We start from the raw sequence: 15,867 nt of genomic DNA on the forward strand, positions 1-15,867 counted from the left end.
TGGTTGAAGGAAGCTATCCACGAACACAGCTAATTTCGATGTAATGGAATTCCGTGCAGAGACAATAGGTCTCCCGGGTGGTGTCGTCATGTCCTTATGGATTTTAGGTAATGTATATAGTATCGGGCATGATGGAAATTCCACTAACAAGTATTTCATAGTGTTCTCATTAATCCATCCAGCTGTGAAACCCTTCAACACCTTTTCCTTGATAATGGCTTTGAAGTGGGATGTGGGATCGTATGGTAGTGGTAAATAAGTCTCCGGGTCACTTAGTTGTTGCAATATTTCACTCTGATAGTAAGAGTAATCAAGGATCACAACCGCACCGCCCTTGTCCGCCATTCTGATCACAATTTCAGGGTCCGTAGACAAAGACTGCAGTGCTTGTTTTTCATCTGTTGTCAAGTTATTGCGGTATTTCACTTGTTCCATTTTGTTGAGGTCCACGAACAGCAGTCACCCAACCAGTCTCTTGAGGGCGATTCCTAAAGCCCAACTCCTTAGGGTAGTAAGAAATAACAGTGAACCTGAATTGATGTCAACCCAACTCACAGCGATGGCGGAGAAATTCAAACAGAGAGGTTATAATCCTCAACCAATCAAGAAGAATATGCAAGAGGTCACGAATGTGGAACCTGGGAAGCAAACGACACCTCGAAGTGACACCAAAAGACTCACCTTCACTACCCCATACAGTCCGTCTATGAGGGAGTTAGGCAATAGCCTTAACCAATATTGGCATATCATCAAGAGCGATCCTCTCCCATTTGAAGAGTGGGAACATCCCAGAGTGGGATACAAGCTTAATAGGAACCTGAAAGATGCATCTAACTGGCTACAAAGGAAGAAGAAGAATGGCTGCTATAGGTGCACTGGCTGCACAACCTGCAGCTCTATGTTGACGGGCCCAACATTTGCCCACCCCCACACGAACAAGAGATTTAAGATCAGGCACTTTATCACGTGTACGACAACACATGTGGTTTATCTTTTGAACTGTTGCTGCGGGCGCTTCTATGTCGGTAAAACAACAGATGACGCCAGGACAAGGTTTGCTAACCACAGGTCGGCCATCAGGATAGTATTGAAGAATCATAAAAGTGATCAACCGGTGGCCAGACACTTTGTTGAAGCTGGCCATACAGTGGATGACTTACGTTTCATTCTGACTGATCATATTCCCCCATTGAGACGAGGAGGTGATCGTAATACGATCTTATTACAAACAGAAGCAAGATGGATCCATCACCTGAAGACAACGCAACCCAATGGACTTAATACGGTGGTAGATTGGCACTGCTTCTTGTAGTGACCAGAAGAAAAGTCTATGGACATAATCCTTGAGGGTTATACTCCAGAGAACTATTCACCAGTTTTCTCATTTGTGGGGGTCCTGATCCATTTTCTCCACTCATGAGAGTCCCGATTCATTTAATCTTTAATTTGACATATGTGTCTGTGTCTCTTGATCTGGTGGATGTGTGCTTGTTAGTCCTATCCTCTGTATGTGTGGACAGGATTCCTTTGCATTCTTTTGTATGTATTTATCTTTGTCATTTTGTTTCTTTTGTGACTTTTGAGGCTCACAGTCGTTCTAAGCTTAGTTTTGATGTATGCCATCACAGTGTCTAGTTTAGATTTGGGGTCCGGTCTGCCTGATGTCCTGCTTTTCTAGTATGCTTTTCTAGTATGTTTGTTCATTCCTTACTAGCCAATACCTGTATAGTTTTGAGGAGCATATTTAAAGTTCTCGGCTTACTACCTGTGGTGACAGGTGTCTACTATTGCTCACTTTTATATTTGTGACAATTTTTATTTGTTGATAAGGTACATGACATGAGCCGTGTAGTACACACTTTGGTTTTGAATCACTTGTGACTTCTTTTTATTTATTCACTAGTCTCTTATCTGTGCAAACTAGTTATATTAGTTTCCACCTATTATATTATTATTTTAATTTTACTTCCCTGCCTTAGGTGTAATGCTGGTATTGCATATGTTAGGGGTGTGCAGTGTCTGATCCACATTTTCCCATTGTATGAGACCCAGGACCTCTTGTTACCATTTGGTTACGAATTCTATCTAACAGACTAATGTTTACCCTGTGTGGCGTTGTGATTTGTACTTTTCTTGTAATATACTTAGGTCACCTTTCTCTTTACTCACAGTGCATATTGCGCTCTACAGTCTGATAGTGGCTACTGCGCCCCACAGTCTGACTATGCGCCCTCAGTGTGCAACGCTTTAGTCGTTGCCTTGGTAACGTGATGTCACTACTTGCCCCCTCCACTTCCGGTTTTCGCCATGACCGGTCCTGGTGGATTTTACTTTCGAGCGTGAGTTAAAGCCTATTATTCAATGCATAGTAATAGATGTACAATCATTTATGTCTTGTTCCCTCAACTTCCATGGCACTGTGTTGTGTATGCACCCCTCTTTGCTTTAGAACTTTGAGACTGTGAGTTTGTTAGCGTGTGCTAGTTTGTGTTTCTCCCTATGACGCAGGTTCCCATATACAGTTTTGTAATGTGATATGCGTGAGTATATGTGAATAACACATATAATTTGATACTCCATAGTTGCCAGATATAGGTATATATTCTTTATTATACTTCCTTATTACACTTTTTAATTATGGTTACTGTTTCACATGATTTAGTGCTTTACACTATAATATTTAATCACTTGATCAATCAATTTTGAATTTCTCAGCAATAATTGTTTTGTTTAACAACACATGTTATTTGATTGTGTGGTAGCCATGCCTACCATTTTTTGTCGGGTTTTTGTCCTAATTGGAGGGAGGGGTCACTATTTTTGTTGTCTTTTTAAACTGCTTGTATTGCCATTTCACTTTTGTCTGAGGAAGGGGATACTCTATCTCCGAAACGTCACATTAAATTTTGATACTTTGAAAAAGTCCAGTGAGTGCAAGTTTCTTGCCATATATACCTATTATTATCCACTAGCACCCTGGCTGCAGAAGTTTTGAAGTGAGAGTGCTCATCTTGGATATCTCTACACATATATATTGAAATAGATATCATATATAATACTATTTGTATCAGTTATTACTGTAACATAATTCTCTCTATCAAATGATCTGAGTTTGTAACAACCCCCTTTCTTGTTGTCAAGGACGCATTGCAAACCTTTGTCCCATATCAAAGGATTTGCTTTCAAAGTAATCTTAGCATATAACACTCAAGTTTGAACCCAAAAATATAGAGCTTCCTGCCCAAGATGGGTAATAAAGTTACAGACCCCCTGTAGACAGCAGTCGCTTAGTCTGAAGTGAAGCTAGCTGAATCTCAGAGGATGTAGCTCTTATTTCGGTGTTAAATTGTCCCATACTGAGTTCAAATACACAAAGTTCAGACGTTACGACTCCATAGAATAGAAAAGAAATCTCTTACAACATGTGTTCTTTGAAAGCCTATAAGAATTTAAATCTTGGTTTTAAAAGGAGAAGTAAGAATTTTGTATAAAATTAAATTGTGTAATTTTCAAATATTTAATATGTGCCTCAAACTGTCCAAATAATATGTATAAATAAATAGATATGAGATTGCTTTTGGTAAATATATTATAGTGGATAAGCATCTATGGTAAATTTAAAATGTCCAATTTATTTCAAAATAAATAATATTCTTTTGTTTTCCAGGCATCTGATATACAGACTAGACTCCAGATGGGGCTAATATATGAACGCCTATATAATGTGTGCACTGAGTATTTAAAGAGCTATTCACATATGCAATATTTATATTAATATAGGATAATAATCAAATGTAAATTTAGCTAAATGAAATTACATCAGGCTACCACTCACATGGTATGTATGTGATATTAAGATGGAAATTATAAACCAAAATATTAACTGGATCCATGCTGAAGGTATTATAATCCTTTTAAATCCTTTCATAGAAAATGTGATTTTTAAACGCATCTGTTAAAATACTATAAGAAATAGCTCATGTTTAATATGAAAATACTCAGATTAAATAGTACTATATGGTCCCATAAATGCTGAACATATAATTTATTAATATCAGGAAATAGTAAATATATTAAAGATACGTTTGGATATAATATTGTGCTAACAAAGCTGTTTTTTCCTGCTCATGTTGCCCTCTGGTGGTTTATGCAAGAATTGCAACCAAGGGAGACTGTGGTATCAAATAACCATGCATTCCCAGTAGGCCAATAAAGGGACAAGCTTCGATAAGGGTGTATCCGAATATTCACCAATGATTACAAACTAGAGGCGGGCTCATCACTTGATAAAAGCTCATGCAAGAGGAAAGAAATAGGTCTTGGCTGGAAATTTGACCGACTGACAAGTGCTGCCTTTGGAACAGACAGTCTCTATAAAGCAAAACTGTGCCTAACTTTTCATTACATAACTGCAATACCTCTTATTTATGAGGTGAACGGATTTATATGAAAAAGCTGAAAATTCCCATACTGGCTTATGTGGTAATGTATATGGTTATAAATTAATATTTTAAAGCAAATACGTTCATTGTTGCTACAGTTTAATTGAAGCTGGTGATTTAAAGGGATATTTGGTATTTTACATTTATATTCATTGTCTCGTGTAGTTTAGAACTGGTCACATTAATGCTAAATAATTTTATATGCTAGAAAATAATTTGTACTTTTATATTTATAAGTCAGTTTTATTATTGTGAAGTCTCTTAGAACTGCACATAAATTGGTTATTGTGGATAAATCTCTAGTTGCTGTAAATTAAGCGCTGTAAGTTTAAAATCCATATTTGACATTGAGTTAGAGTTATTGGCTAATTATAAGTTGTTCTAGTAGAATTAATTTGGGGTATTTTAATGTGATTCATTGTGAGTAAGGTTAATTTTAGAGATATATTTTGGTTTGCTTTGTAAAGAATATTGTAACAGAATAAGCGTGAATAATTGGTTCATAATCTAGTTTCTGCATAAATATAATTCAAGAGGTCTATAAAAAGGTAACTAATCAAGAATTAAGGAATAAATATTGTTATTTACAAAAAAATATATAAAATAGAGGTGCATCTGTATCTATCTAATGCGCTGCCTGAAGTGCTAGCAGTCCCAAAAATAAACATGAAATTAAATTATAAAGAAAGGACAAAAACCTCAATAAGTATCTGTCAAAGGACAAAAAGCTGCACTAAAAGGTATAACTGCGCTTTATTACTACAAAAAATGTAGTCAGCTTAAAACAAGTGGGACGTCATGCCTGTGTAACCGATGAAGATGTAACTGCTACGTCAGAAGCAAGCTGTGTGTAATCACGCTGCATTCGAGAAGCGGGGGGTTTGAACCAGTATCGCAAGTGAAGACGCCGACCAACCTACGCTGAATGGCCGCAGGATAAATAAGGTACCAAGAGTCCTGTGACAGACCCCTCTGTCAGTACTGGAAGGGTTAACTTTGTTCAGTTTTGAGAAACTATTTTCTGAAGACAGGTTTCCTGGCATCAGCTATTGTTTACTGTAATTAAGGGAGACCTTCATAAATACTGGTTAAGTAATGTAATTCTTATTTGGTTAAGTAATGTAATTCTATTGTATCCTGTAAAAAGGCGTCTTCCCTCCAGTGTTAATTTTGTCGACTAAAACTAGACTAAAATGACTATAAAACTAAAGAAATTCTGATGACTAAAATACGACTAAAACTAAAATGACATTTTAGTCAAAAGAGTATGACTAAAACTAAATCAAAATGGCATTTTAGTCTAAAGACTATGACTAAAACTAAATCAAAATTTGCTGACAAAAACATTTTATGCAAGTTGTTATAATCAATCCATACGCAATAACTGCTCTTTTGTAAAATTTACGAAACTTAATTTGATTAAATTTTAAGATAAATAAACATGTTATATACCACAACAGTTAAATCTGTATTGCATGTTAAAACCTTAATACCATCAATAAAAACAGGTTAATAAACCTTTACTCCAGGAGTATATAATGAGTTTGGAAGTTCTAGAGCAGTGCTAATATCGTTGCCAAAACTTTTTCGAATCTGTGAACAATCAATTGATTCTTCCTATAGAAATAAGCATAACCCACAAGTATGGGTTTAAGTTATGCTGTGTCTGTGCTAGCTGCAGAAACTTTTTGTTGTGTTGAGTTACTTGATTCTTGTTTTAATTATTAACAGAGAACTGTTAAAGTTTTTATATTGGGTAATATGTTCAATACAGCCAAAACAGTTTACAGTTTGTATTTTTATATTTTAAAGTTGCACTTCTGTTTGCTTATGAAACTTGGTTTTATTTAATTTTAAGTTTAATAAAGATGTTATATATCACAACGGCTAAATCTGTGTCTGTATTGCATGTTTAAACCTTAATACCATAATTATTAACAGGTGTTATGTTTACTCCTGGAGTATGTAATCAGTTTGCAAATTATAGAGAAATGCTTAAATAAAGCATTACACTTTAACTAAACCCCTTAGATTTTAGTTGACTAAAATCTACTGGAGATTTAGTCGACTAAAATCTACTGGAGATTCAGTCGACTAAAACTAAAATAATTCAGATGACTAAAATATGACTAAAACTAAAATGGCATTTTAGTCAAAAGACTAAAACTAAAACTAAATTGAAATTTGCCGTCAAAATTAACACTGCTTCCCTCTATCTAATGTACTATACTCTTCCAATCCCCCATCTAGTCTCCTAGGGAGTGTCAACCAGGTGGGAGACCTTCATAAATACTGGGCATATAGCCCTCAATAAAACACATTCTTCCGTTTTACCCTCAAGATGGAGCTTGGTCTCGTGTTTGGGGGGGAATTAACTGTGTTTGTGTGTTGCTGATCCCGTATTCAGGGCATCTTTCATCTGGTATTAACCCTTGATATCCGGGTTATACCATAACAAGTCCCCTTCGAAAAGCGGCAGAAGAAGCATTTTGTAGGAAAGGTTAGGTACGGCTAGGCTGTTCTCCCACTACAAATGTAAACGTTATCCATACATCATTAGTGTTCAGGATTTCTACAAAATCTTTCGCCTCCATAGGGTTTCCCCCCAGATCACTAGCAGATCATCAATGTATCTGCGATAATATCTTATGTGATCTCTGAGGGGTTATTTCCTCCATAGATGAGGGACAGCTCTCACCAACCCATGAATAAGTTGGCGTAGGTGGGGGCAAACCCTATGTTGGCAAATGATTTTGTAGAAATCCTGAACACTAATGATGTAGGGATCAAGTTTACATTTGTAGTGGGAGAAAAGCAAATAAATTATCTTGATGTAACCCTACGGGGGAATCTAGAGGAAAAAAAGGTGTAGATATGGAGGTGTATAGGAAACTCATTTCGGGGAATACCCTCCTTCACGCTCAAAGTGGACACCCTAAGAAAGTCTTGAAATCAGTTCTTAAGGGACAATTCATAAGATTAAAAAGGACAAAGCAAGAAAGATATGTTAAGCATGCTAAGGATTTGAGTAATAGATTTCTTGCCAGGGGTTACAACAAAAAGGATATAGATAGCATCAAGTTGGAAGTGGATAAGAGAAGTAGAGAGGAATATTTAATTAATGGTAACACCAACAGAAAGAAAAGGAACAACAGTTTTGAGGGGGTTACGTTCATAACCCAGTTTAGTAACCAATATAATCAAATATGCGACATTGTAAGAAAGCATTTCATATGTTTAACGCTGACGATGGTTTGTTAGATACGGTTTCGAAAGGGTGCAGCTACGCCTTCAGAAAGGGCAAATCAATAGGAAATTTGGTTGCCCCTACACAACTGAGAACGGATAAAAGAAGCAATAGTTCTTGGATAAAACATAAGGGAGTCTAAGTGTAGTTATCCATATTACAAGGCGTGTGAACACCTAAAAACAGGTGAAGGTTTCTTTAGCTCAGCCACAGACGAGCACTTATCTCACCATAGATGTCATTATTGTAGAAATACATACGCTATTTGCTCACATGTGAGAGCTGTGATTTACATTATGTAGGCCTCACTATGAGGGAGGTCAGACATAGAATAAGGGAACATTTATCAAACATCAAGCAGGGCAAACTAACAACTCCATTGGTGCAACACTTTAAATAAAATAGAACAAAGAAAGTAATACACTAAAATAGACAATTTTGTAAACAGTAACCTGCAAAAGTAGAGGAGGTGACAAGGATGCCCTATTAGGGAAACGTGAGGTCTTTTGGATACACCGTTTAAAAACCAGAGTCCCATTAGGGATGAGTTCTGAGTACGATGTAATTAATTTTTGGCAATAAGACCATGTTTCCCCAATATGGAAAGCAACAGAGCAGGAGCGAGTTACACTGAGTGTAATGGCGCGGTGACTAGACAGCTGGCCAAATGCGCTGAGTGTAAAAAAACAGACCCGCTCAGTAGAGCACAGAGAGCGGGTCTGGAAAACACTCTTTTTTTATTACAATTCACCAGCAATATTAGGTTCTATAAAACTAGCACTAATATAATGTTATATAATTCTGCACTATGTGCAGAAATATATAACATTATTTTCTATGTTTACTGCCTCTTTAAGTCTCCCTTTAAGAATTGAATATCCAAAAAGTCGCTTGTTTGTATGTATGTTGGTGACCAGTTTGTGTAATAAAGTTTTTTTAACCTAAAAAAAATGCTGCTGCCTATTGTTTTTTGCATTAGAGGACTTTGCAGCGTCCTGGATACAGTGTGCACTCACACAGGAAGGTGCTGTACTGAACCTAAAATGGGCTGGCTCCTAAACTATGCATTCCTGCTTTTTAAATAAAGATAGCAAGAAAACGAAGAAAAAATTATAAGAGTAAATTAGAAAGTCTATTATCCCTGTATACCCCTCCTGCCCCCTCTATTCTCCCCCATACCCCCCTCTCTATTCTCTCTCGTATCCCCCCTGCAGCCCCAATCTATTCTCCCCCATATCCCCCCTGCCTATTCTCTCCTGTATCCCCCCATACAGCCCCTCTCTATTCTCCCCCGTATCCCCCATACAGCCCCTCTCTAGTCTCACCCGTATCCCCCCATACAGACGCTTTCTAGTCTCACCCATATCCCCCCTGCAGACGCTCTCTATTCTCCCCCGTATTCCCCCTTGCAGCCGCTCTCTATTCTCCCCCGTATCCCCCCTTCAGCACCTCTCTATTCTCACCAGATCCCCCCCTGCAGCACCTCTCTATGCTCCCCCGTATCCCCCATACAGCCCCTCTGTATTCTCCCTTGTACCCCCCCGGCACCCTTTCTCTATTCTCCCCCGTACCCCCCCTGCAGCACCTCTCTATTCTCCCCCATATCCCCCCATAAAGCCCCTCTCTATTCTCCCCCGTATCCCCCCATACAGCCCCTCTCTATTCTCCCCCGTATCCCCCCATAAGCCCCTCTCTATTCTCCCTCGTACCCCCCCCGGCAGCCCCTCTCTATTCTCCCCCGTATCCCCCATTGCAGCCCCTCTCTATTCTCCCCTGTATCCCCTCTTGCAGTCCCTCTCTATTCTCCCCCGTATCCCCCCTTGCAGCCCCTCTCTATTCTCCCCCGTACCCCCCCTGCAGCATCTCTATATTCTCCCCCGTACCTCCCCCTGCAGCACCTCTCTATTCTCCCCCGTATCCCCCCTGCAGCCCCTCTCTATTCTCCCTCGTACCCCCCCCTGCAGCCGCTCTCTATTCTCCCCTGTATCCCCCCCCTGCAGCATCTCTCTATTCTCACCCAGATCCCCCCCTGCAGCACACCTCTATTCTCCCCTGTATCCCCCCATACAGCCCCTCTCTATTCTCCCCCGTATCCCCCCTGCAGTCCCTCTCTATTCTCCCCCGTATCGCCCCATAAGCCCCTCTCTATTCTCCCTCGTACCCCCCCTGCAGCCGTTCTCTATTCTCCCCCGTATCCCCCCTTGCAGCCCCTCTCTATTCTCCCCTGTATCCCCCCCCCCCCCCCCTGCAGCATCTCTCTATTCTCACCCGGATCCCCCCCTGCAGCACCTCTCTATTCTCCCCCGTATCCCCCCATACAGTCCCTCTCTATTCTCCCCCGTATCCCCCCTGCAGCCCCTCTCTATTCTCTCCCGTATCCCCCCTGCAGCCCCTCTCTATTCTCCCCCATATCCCCCCATAAAGCCCCTCTATTCTCCCCCGTATCCCCCCATACAGCCCCTCTCTATTCTCCCCCGTATCCCCCCATAAGCCCCTCTCTATTCTCCCTCGTACCCCCCCCTGCAGCCCATCTCTATTCTCCCCCGTATCCCCCATTGCAGCCCCTCTCTATTCTCCCCTGTATCCCCCCTTGCAGTCCCTCTCTATTCTCCCCCGTATCCCCCCTTGCAGCCCCTCTCTATTCTCCCCCGTACCCCCCCCTGCAGCATCTCTATATTCTCCCCCGTACCTCCCCCTGCAGCACCTCTCTATTCTCCCCCGTATCCCCCCTGCAGCCCCTCTCTATTCTCCCTCGTACCCCCCCTGCAGCCGCTCTCTATTCTCCCCTGTATCCCCCCCCTGCAGCATCTCTCTATTCTCACCCAGATCCCCCCCTGCAGCACACCTCTATTCTCCCCTGTATCCCCCCATACAGCCCCTCTCTATTCTCCCCCGTATCCCCCCTGCAGTCCCTCTCTATTCTCCCCCGTATCCCCCCATAAGCCCCTCTCTATTCTCCCTCGTACCCCCCCTGCAGCCGCTCTCTATTCTCCCCCGTATCCCCCATTGCAGCCCCTCTCTATTCTCCCCTGTATCCCCCCCCCCCTGCAGCATCTCTCTATTCTCACCCGGATCCCCCCCTGCAGCACCTCTCTATTCTCCCCTGTATCCCCCCATACAGTCCCTCTCTATTCTCCCCCGTATCCCCCCTGCAGCCCCTCTCTATTCTCTCCCGTATCCCCCCTGCAGCCCCTCTCTATTCTCCCCCATATCCCCCCTGCAGCCCCTCTCTATTCTCTCCCGTATCCCCCCTGCAGCCCCTCTCTATTCTCCCCCGTATCCCCCCTTGCAGCCCCTCTCTATTCTCCCCCGTATCCCCCCATACAGCCCCTCTCTATTCTCCCCTGTATCCCCCCATAAGCCCCTCTCTATTCTCCCTCGTACCCCCCCTGCAGCCCCTCTCTATTCTCCCCCGTATCCCCCATTGCAGCCCCTCTCTATTCTCCCCCATATCCCCCCTTGCAGTCCCTCTCTATTCTCCCCCGTATCCCCCCTTGCAGCCCCTCTCTATTCTCCCCCGTATCCCCCCCCTGCAGCATCTCTATATTCTCCCCCGTACCTCCCCCTGCAGCACCTCTCTATTCTCCCCCGTATCCCCCCTGCAGCCCCTCTCTATTCTCCCTCATACCCCCCTGCAGCCGCTCTCTATTCTCCCCTGTATCCCCCCCCTGCAGCATCTCTCTATTCTCACCCAGATGCCCCCCTGCAGCACACCTCTATTCTCCCCTGTATCCCCCCATACAGACCCTCTCTATTCTCCCCCGTATCCCCCCATAAACCCCTCTCTATTCTCCCCCGTATCCCCCCATAAACCCCTCTCTATTCTGCCTCGTACCCCCCCCTGCAGCCGCTCTCTATTCTCCCCCGTATCCCCCCTTGCAGCCCCTCTCTATTCTCCCCTGTATCCCCCCCCCTGCAGCATCTCTCTATTCTCACCCGGATCCCCCCCTGCAGCACCTCTCTATTCTCCCCCGTATCCCCCCATAAGTCCCTCTATTCTCCCCCGTATCCCCCCTGCAGCCCCTCTCTATTCTCTCCCGTATCCCCCTGCAGCCCCTCTCTATTCTCCCCCATATCCCCCCTGCAGCCCCTCTCTATTCTCCCCCATATCCCCCCTTGCAGCCCCTCTCTATTCTCCCCCATATCCCCCCTTGCAGCCCCTCTCTATTCTCCCCGTATCCCCCCTGCAGCCCCTCTCTATAATCCCCCGTATCCCCCTTGCAGCCCCTCTCTATTCTCCCCCGTATCCCCCCTGCAGCCCCTCTCTATTCTCTCCCGTACCCCCCCTGCAGCCCCTCTCTATTCTCCCCCGTATCCCCCCTGCAGCCCCCTCTCTATTCTCTCCCGTATCCCCCCTGCAGCCCCTCTCTATTCTCCCCCATATCTCCCCTGCAGCCCCTCTCTATTCTCCCCCATATCCCCCCTTGCAGCCCCTCTCTATTCTACCCCGTATCCCCCCCCATACAGCCCCTCTTTATTCTCCCCCGTATCCCCCCTTGCAGCCCCTCTCTATTCTCCCCCGTATCCCCCCATACAGCCCCTCTTTATTCTCCCCCCCCCCCGCAGCACCTATCTATTCTCATCCGGATCCCCCCCCTGCAGCACCTCTCTATTCTCACCCGGATCCCCCCATACAGCCCCTCTCTATTCTCCCCCGTATCCCCCATACAGCCCCTCTCTAGTCTCACCCGTATCCCCCCATACAGACGCTCTCTAGTCTCACCCGTATCCCCCCTGCAGACGCTCTCTAGTCTCCCCCGTATTCCCCCTTGCAGCCGCTCTCTATTCTCCCCCGTATCCCCCCTTCAGCACCTCTCTATTCTCACCAGATCCCCCCTGCAGCACCTCTCTATGCTCCCCCGTATCCCCCATACAGCCCCTCTGTATTCTCCCTTGTACCCCCCCTGCAGCCCCTCTCTATTCTCCCTCGTACCCCCCCTGCAGCACCTCTCTATTCTCCCCCATATCCCCCCATAAAGCCCCTCTCTATTCTCCCCCGTATCCCCCCATACAGCCCCTCTCTATTCTCCCCCGTATCCCCCCATAAGCCCCTCTCTATTCTCCCTCGTACCCCCCCTGCAGCCCCTCTCTATTCTCCCCCGTATCCCCCATTGCAGCCCCTCTCTATTCTCCCCCGTATCCCCCCTTGCAGTCCCTCTCTATTCTCCCCCGTATCCCCCCTTGCAGCCCCTCTCTATTCTCCCCCGTATCCCCCCCTGCAGCATCTCTATATTCTCCCCCGTACCTCCCCCTGCAGCACCTCTCTATTCTCCCCCGTATCCCCCCTGCAGCCCCTCTCTATTCTCCCTCGTACCCCCCCTGCAGCCGCTCTCTATTCTCCCCTGTATCCCCCCCTGCAGCATCTCTCTATTCTCACCCAGATCCCCCCCTGCAGCACACCTCTATTCTCCCCCGTATCCCCCCTGCAGTCCCTCTCTATTCTCCCCCGTATCCCCCCATAAGCCCCTCTCTATTCTCCCTCATACCCCCCCTGCAGCCGCTCTCTATTCTCCCCCGTATCCCCCCTTGACCCCTCTCTATTCTCCCCTGTATCCCCCCCCCTGCAGCATCTCTCTATTCTCACCCGGATCCCCCCCTGCAGCACCTCTCTATTCTCCCCCGTATCCCCCATACAGTCCCTCTCTATTCTCCCCCATATCCCCCCTGCAGCCCCTCTCTATTCTCTCCCGTATCCCCCCTGCAGCCCCTCTCTATTCTCTCCCGTATCCCCCCTGCAGCCCCTCTCTATTCTCCCCCGTATCCCCCCTTGCAGCCCCTCTCTATTCTCCCGTATCGCCCCTGCAGCCCCTCTCTATTCTCCCCCGTATCCCCCCTTGCAGCCCCTCTCTATTCTCCCCCGTATCCCCCCATACAGCCCCTCTCTATTCTCCCCCGTATCCCCCCATACAGCCCCTCTCTATTCTCCCTCGTACCCCCCCTGCAGCCCCTCTCTATTCTCCCCCGTATCCCCCATTGCAGCCCCTCTCTATTCTCCCCCGTATCCCCCCTTGCAGTCCCTCTCTATTCTCCCCCGTATCCCCCCTTGCAGCCCCTCTCTATTCTCCCCCGTATCCCCCCCCTGCAGCATCTCTATATTCTCCCCCGTAGCTCCCCCTGCAGCACCTCTCTATTCTCCCCGTATCCCTCCTGCAGCCCCTCTCTATTCTCCCTCGTACCCCCCCTGCAGCCGCTCTCTATTCTCCCCTGTAACCCCGAAAAATCAATTGCATTCTGCAATTGAAAGAGTGTACTGGTAGCACTCAACAGCACAACACTGGTGAATTGGCCTGATATGCCTAGGTACTCGGCCCCAGACAGGACGATTTAAAACTTAACTTTTATTAGTTTAATGATAAGAAAGAAAAAAGGGGTATTAAAATTCCAACTAGTGTTGAAATGGGAGAATGTGACTCCTAGGGAGAATAATCTGACAATTGAGTGATATGCTGTCCAGGTTGTGTCTACTTAAAGGGGAGGAAGAGATAATTACACATATAATAATTCCCAAAATTATAGGATAGTATTTCTTCCTTGTTGCTACCCCCCCTCTTTTCGGTAGATTCCTCACAAATTACAAGGGTGAGTGAGACCACTAAATAGGGAACCCCCAATTATAATTTCCGAATGGAATATACTAATATAGGAGTCACGGTTGTAGATATTGTACTTTGAAATATCATGCAATATTCCCCTTGCACCACAACAGGTATTTAATTGGAATAAAAAGTAAACTGAAATTGCTCTAATATGTAACCCCCTTAAAAGGGCACTGTATTTATAGTTCTTTACTGTTGAATGGACTCAAATAGCGGTGTCCTGTCGGCTGTTCTAACTTATAATCCTACCACCAGTGAATCAGAGTCAGTTCTCACTCAGTGAGAGTGCAACACATATCTTCAATCATAGAATCCTGGTTGCGTTTTGATATTGCACTATATTTGTGCTTAACTTGTCTGTATAAATGATCTTAGATAGACAATGCGTTACCATATGTCCTAAAGGTGGTGTGAAGGTTACGTTAAGGTATTAAGCCCAGGGGAAACCCCTGTTGTGATACCACCGGTTATATAGAACCCGCTATTTTTATATATGTTCACAGTAGTTTACTTGAGTATACAATGTTAGAGCAGTTCTGGTAAACAATAGATTCGTATCTGGTCAGTGTGTTTGGTTCCCCTGTAACCCCCCCTGCAGCATCTCTCTATTCTCACCCAGATCCCCCCCTGCAGCACACCTCTATTCTCCCCTGTATCCCCCCATACAGCCCCTCTCTATTCTCCCCCGTATCCCCCCTGCAGTCCCTCTCTATTCTCCCCCGTATCCCCCCATAAGCCCCTCTCTATTCTGCCCCGTATCCCCCCATAAGCCCCTCTCTATTCTGCCTCGTACCCCCCCTGCAGCCGCTCTCTATTCTCCCCCGTATCCCCCCTTGAAGCCCCTCTCTATTCTCCCCTGTATCCCCCCCTGCAGCATCTCTCTATTCTCACCCGGATCCCCCCCTGCAGCACCTCTCTATTCTCCCCCGTATCCCCCCATACAGTCCCTCTCTATTCTCCCCCGTATCCCCCCTGCAGCCCCTCTCTATTCTCTCCCGTATCCCCCCTGCAGCCCCTCTCTATTCTCCCCCATATCCCCCCTGCAGCCCCTCTCTATTCTCCCCCATATCCCCCCTTGCAGCCCCTCTCTATTCTCCCCGTATCCCCCCTGCAGCCCCTCTTTATTCTCCCCCATATCCCCCCTTGCAGCCCCTCTCTATTCTCCCCCGTATCCCCCCATACAGCCCCTCTTTATTCCCCCCCGCAGCACCTATCTATTCTCATCCGGATCCCCCCCCTGCAGCACCTCTCTATTCTCACCCGGATCCCCCCCTGCAGCACCTCTCTATTGTCCCCCGTATCCCCCCATACAGCCCCTCTCTATTCTCCCCCGTATCTCCCCTTGCAGCACCTCTCTATTCTCACCCGGATCCCCTCTATATTGTCCCATGACCTAGTCCCTCTCACCCGCACGGTCTCCAGGCTGGCTCCCTCCAGCAGCACTATCAGTCTGCGACCCTCCCGCCGCCTCTTGCCGCCCGGACCTCGCGGCTCCTCATTTTCTTCACTGTGAGATACACGCGTGTCTACGGGAGCCGCCATATTTGTTATACCGGAAGCGCCCTGGAGCCTGGCAACACAG

At 45.7% G+C, this 15,867-nt stretch overlaps 1 protein-coding gene across 1 annotated transcript in view; it reads right to left on the reverse strand.

Moving 5' to 3' along the window:
- Positions 1-15,859, reverse strand: part of LOC128640331 (ribosomal RNA small subunit methyltransferase NEP1) — an 86,005-nt gene extending 70,146 nt beyond the window's left edge. The window contains exon 1 of the mRNA XM_053692823.1: positions 15,693-15,859. Coding sequence (XP_053548798.1) covers positions 15,693-15,827 — 135 coding nt within the window. The 5' untranslated portion in view covers positions 15,828-15,859. The remainder of the gene's footprint in view (positions 1-15,692) is intronic.
- Positions 15,860-15,867: the final 8 nt, after the last annotated feature.

This window comes from Bombina bombina, chromosome 9 (genome assembly GCF_027579735.1).
Source record: "Bombina bombina isolate aBomBom1 chromosome 9, aBomBom1.pri, whole genome shotgun sequence".
NCBI classification, from domain to species: domain Eukaryota; kingdom Metazoa; phylum Chordata; class Amphibia; order Anura; family Bombinatoridae; genus Bombina; species Bombina bombina.